This window comes from Corvus brachyrhynchos, unplaced genomic scaffold, assembly GCF_000691975.1.
Source record: "Corvus brachyrhynchos isolate BGI_N302 unplaced genomic scaffold, ASM69197v1 scaffold1261, whole genome shotgun sequence".
In the NCBI taxonomy this organism is placed as follows: domain Eukaryota; kingdom Metazoa; phylum Chordata; class Aves; order Passeriformes; family Corvidae; genus Corvus; species Corvus brachyrhynchos.
Window position 1 is genome coordinate 69,626 of NW_008236025.1, and position 2,702 is coordinate 72,327.

The 2,702-nt window shown below is 58.0% G+C and overlaps 1 gene segment (V, D, J or C); it reads left to right on the plus strand.

Moving 5' to 3' along the window:
* On the plus strand, positions 1-1,359 carry LOC108445977 (the record flags this gene model as incomplete). The annotated part of the segment is given in 1 exon segment: positions 1-1,359. A coding segment is annotated over 1 exon segment (249 nt), but the record flags the coding sequence as incomplete, so codon positions are not given.
* Positions 1,360-2,702: the final 1,343 nt, after the last annotated feature.

The following is a 2,702-nucleotide window of genomic DNA, read 5'->3' on the forward strand; positions in this document are numbered from 1 at the left end:
GGCTTCGCCACTTTCGGTTCGGTTTGGTGGTACCGTCAGGCACCCGGAGGCAGCCTGCAGTGGGTTTCCTTTATCAGCACTGATTCCTCTGTCAAGAAAAGCGAGCCGGCAATGGAGGGTCGAGCCTTGGTGTCCAGAGACAATTCCCGGTCTGAGTCATCCCTGTCCCTGCGGGCCCTGGGCCCCCGGGACTCTGCCCGGTACTTCTGTGCTGTTCACACGGGGACAGGAAATCCAGCTGTGCTCTAACTCAAACCTGATGAGGCCTGGAGCAGGGTCCATGAGATTTGGAGATGGAGAATTCTGAGGTAACTCAGAGCTGTTCCCGAGGAATCAGGGGTCACCACTGTGCACTGCAGCTGGTTCTGGCCTTCCTTCCAGAGCTCCTTTTACCACTGTGACATGTGGCATATCCAAAATCCCAGTTACAGTGGTTTATCCTGTAGAGGTCGTTCAAAGCACAAAGCAGCCTGCTCACTCTGCCTGGCTGTGGCCCGTCTCTGCCTTCCTTTGGTCTCCTTCTTCCCCAGGGCACTCAAAGCACCTGGCCTTTCACAACACCTTTGCTGGCTTCCTTTGACCCTTTTGGAGGCCATCTCCTTGCACCACTGAGAGCAAAGCAGTGATGCAATGGGCCTGCTTTTCTGTCAGCTGCATTTCAGGGTGATGAGATCCAAGCAACAAGCTCTGCAGTGTGGTGGCCAGCAGGGAACACTGGGACCCTCCGTTGCACTTACAGCTCCAAAGCCTCCTGTATTTTCGTGGCCTGGTATCGGCAGTGTCCTGGTGGACCCCTGCAGTAGCTGCTGCAGTGCCAGGGCCGTGGAGGCTCCTACAGCCACACAGCCCCTTTTGCCCTCAGGAGGTTTTCCTGCCAGGCTGGCAGGAGCTCTGGGACACTGACCATCAGTGGGCTGGAGCTGGGGGACAGTGCACTCTATTACTGCACCCTGGAGCAACCACAGCGAGAGACACTGGGGGTGTGCGTGAAAAACATCAGCGTCCTCCCCTCCTGCATGTTCACGTGGGTCACAGCCCGTGCAAGGGGAGAGTCTGCGTGGGCTGTGCCTGGGCTCAGGGAAACGGGGTCTCATTGTACCTGTGTGCACTCAGAGGTGAGGAGGGGAGGGCAGGGGGAAGAGAAAAGAGGACTTTTTCAGTTTAAAGGGAGCTGCAATGACTGTCTAGTCCAACTGCCCGAGCACCTTCAGGGCTGAACAAAAGTTGCAGCATGTTTCAAAACACATTGTCCAAATGCCTCTGAAACACTGACAGGCTGAAGTCATTGGCCATCTCCCTAGGATACCTGTGTCGATGTTTCACTACTCTCTCAGTAAAGAACTGCTTCCTGATATCCAGCCTGAACCGCCTCTGGTGCAGCTCTTGACCATTGCCACACAACCAATCACTGTGTACCAGGGAGAACATCCCTCTCCACTTCCCCTCCTAAAGAGGCTGAGAGAAGGATGAGGCCCTCGGCTTCCTTTTTTCCAGACTAGAAAAATCTTCCATGGCCTTGGGACCATAGGGTATCTGGCATGTCCTACCATGCTGGAGCATCCCCAGGTTTCCCACAGCACCACAGATCTCTCTGGCCTTGCACCCAACTGCTTCTTTTCCCAGCCCCAAGCTCCCATTCTCAGTGGGCTTCTCTACCCTCTCCAACTCCTTTTCCTACCCCTGTCCTAATGATCCCCTCCACAAGGCACCATGTCCAGTCACCCAGGGAAGGAGGGAGGAGGGTAAGGATCCAGAGAGTCAGTGGATGAATAGTGTGGAGTGGGCAATGCTCCCCAGAAGGGTGGTGGCAGTCAGGACAATGACACTGTCAGGGCTCAGAGCTGTCCCTTCCTGTGGTCCTAGGAAGAGCCCTGGGTGCCTGCTGGGGAGGAGTACACAGGGAAGGGAGTGTCCTGGCTCTGCTGAGCAGCCTGGTCCCTGCAGAGTCCTGCGCTGCCTCTCCTGCTTGGACAGGGGCCCAGGAGGGCTTTGACAGGAACAGGCAGCTGGAGAAGCGTCATCCCTGGGGAGGGAGTAGGGTGCTGGGCCAGAGTGCAGGGAGCAGGGTGAGGAGCACTTTGGCTTAGGGGTGCCCTGGCCAAGCCAAGCTGGGATCCTGGGGCATCCTGTGTGTGAGCAGCAGCTCAGCAGCAGCAAGGGCCAGAGGGCCAGGGGACCAGGGGAAGTTCAAGCTGTTAGGCTCCCTGGTGAGCTGCAAAGTCCCAGCAGCAGCCTGCAAGACTTCCTGAGAGAAAGGCCAGGGCTGGTCCCACAGAAACACGTCACCTTTGCCCACCACAGCACTTCCTGCCGAAGAAACTCTGTTCTTGCACCATGCAGGGAGAGACATGCAGGAGGGCACCAACAGCTTCCAGTTCTGCTCCTCCTGGCCCCACCTCTCGCCCTCAGTGTTGTCATAGACAGAGGGAGGGACTAGGAGGGACTGGGCCTGAGTGCAGTGACAGAGGCCCAGGCAGGGCAGGTGTGGGCAGAGCTGTTCTGCAGGCAGAGAGAAGGTGCAGAGAGGCGAGACAGAGCGGGCCTGGCCATGTGGAGGGCCCTGTGCGTGGCCTTATTGCCCATTGTAGGTGAGTGAAGGGAAGGGCTGATGCCCCCAGCAGCTGAGCGTGGCCCTGAGCTCCGCACGGCTCTGGGGAGCTGTGCCGAGCGCCTGCAGCCGGACCTGTTCCCCGGCTCCCCAC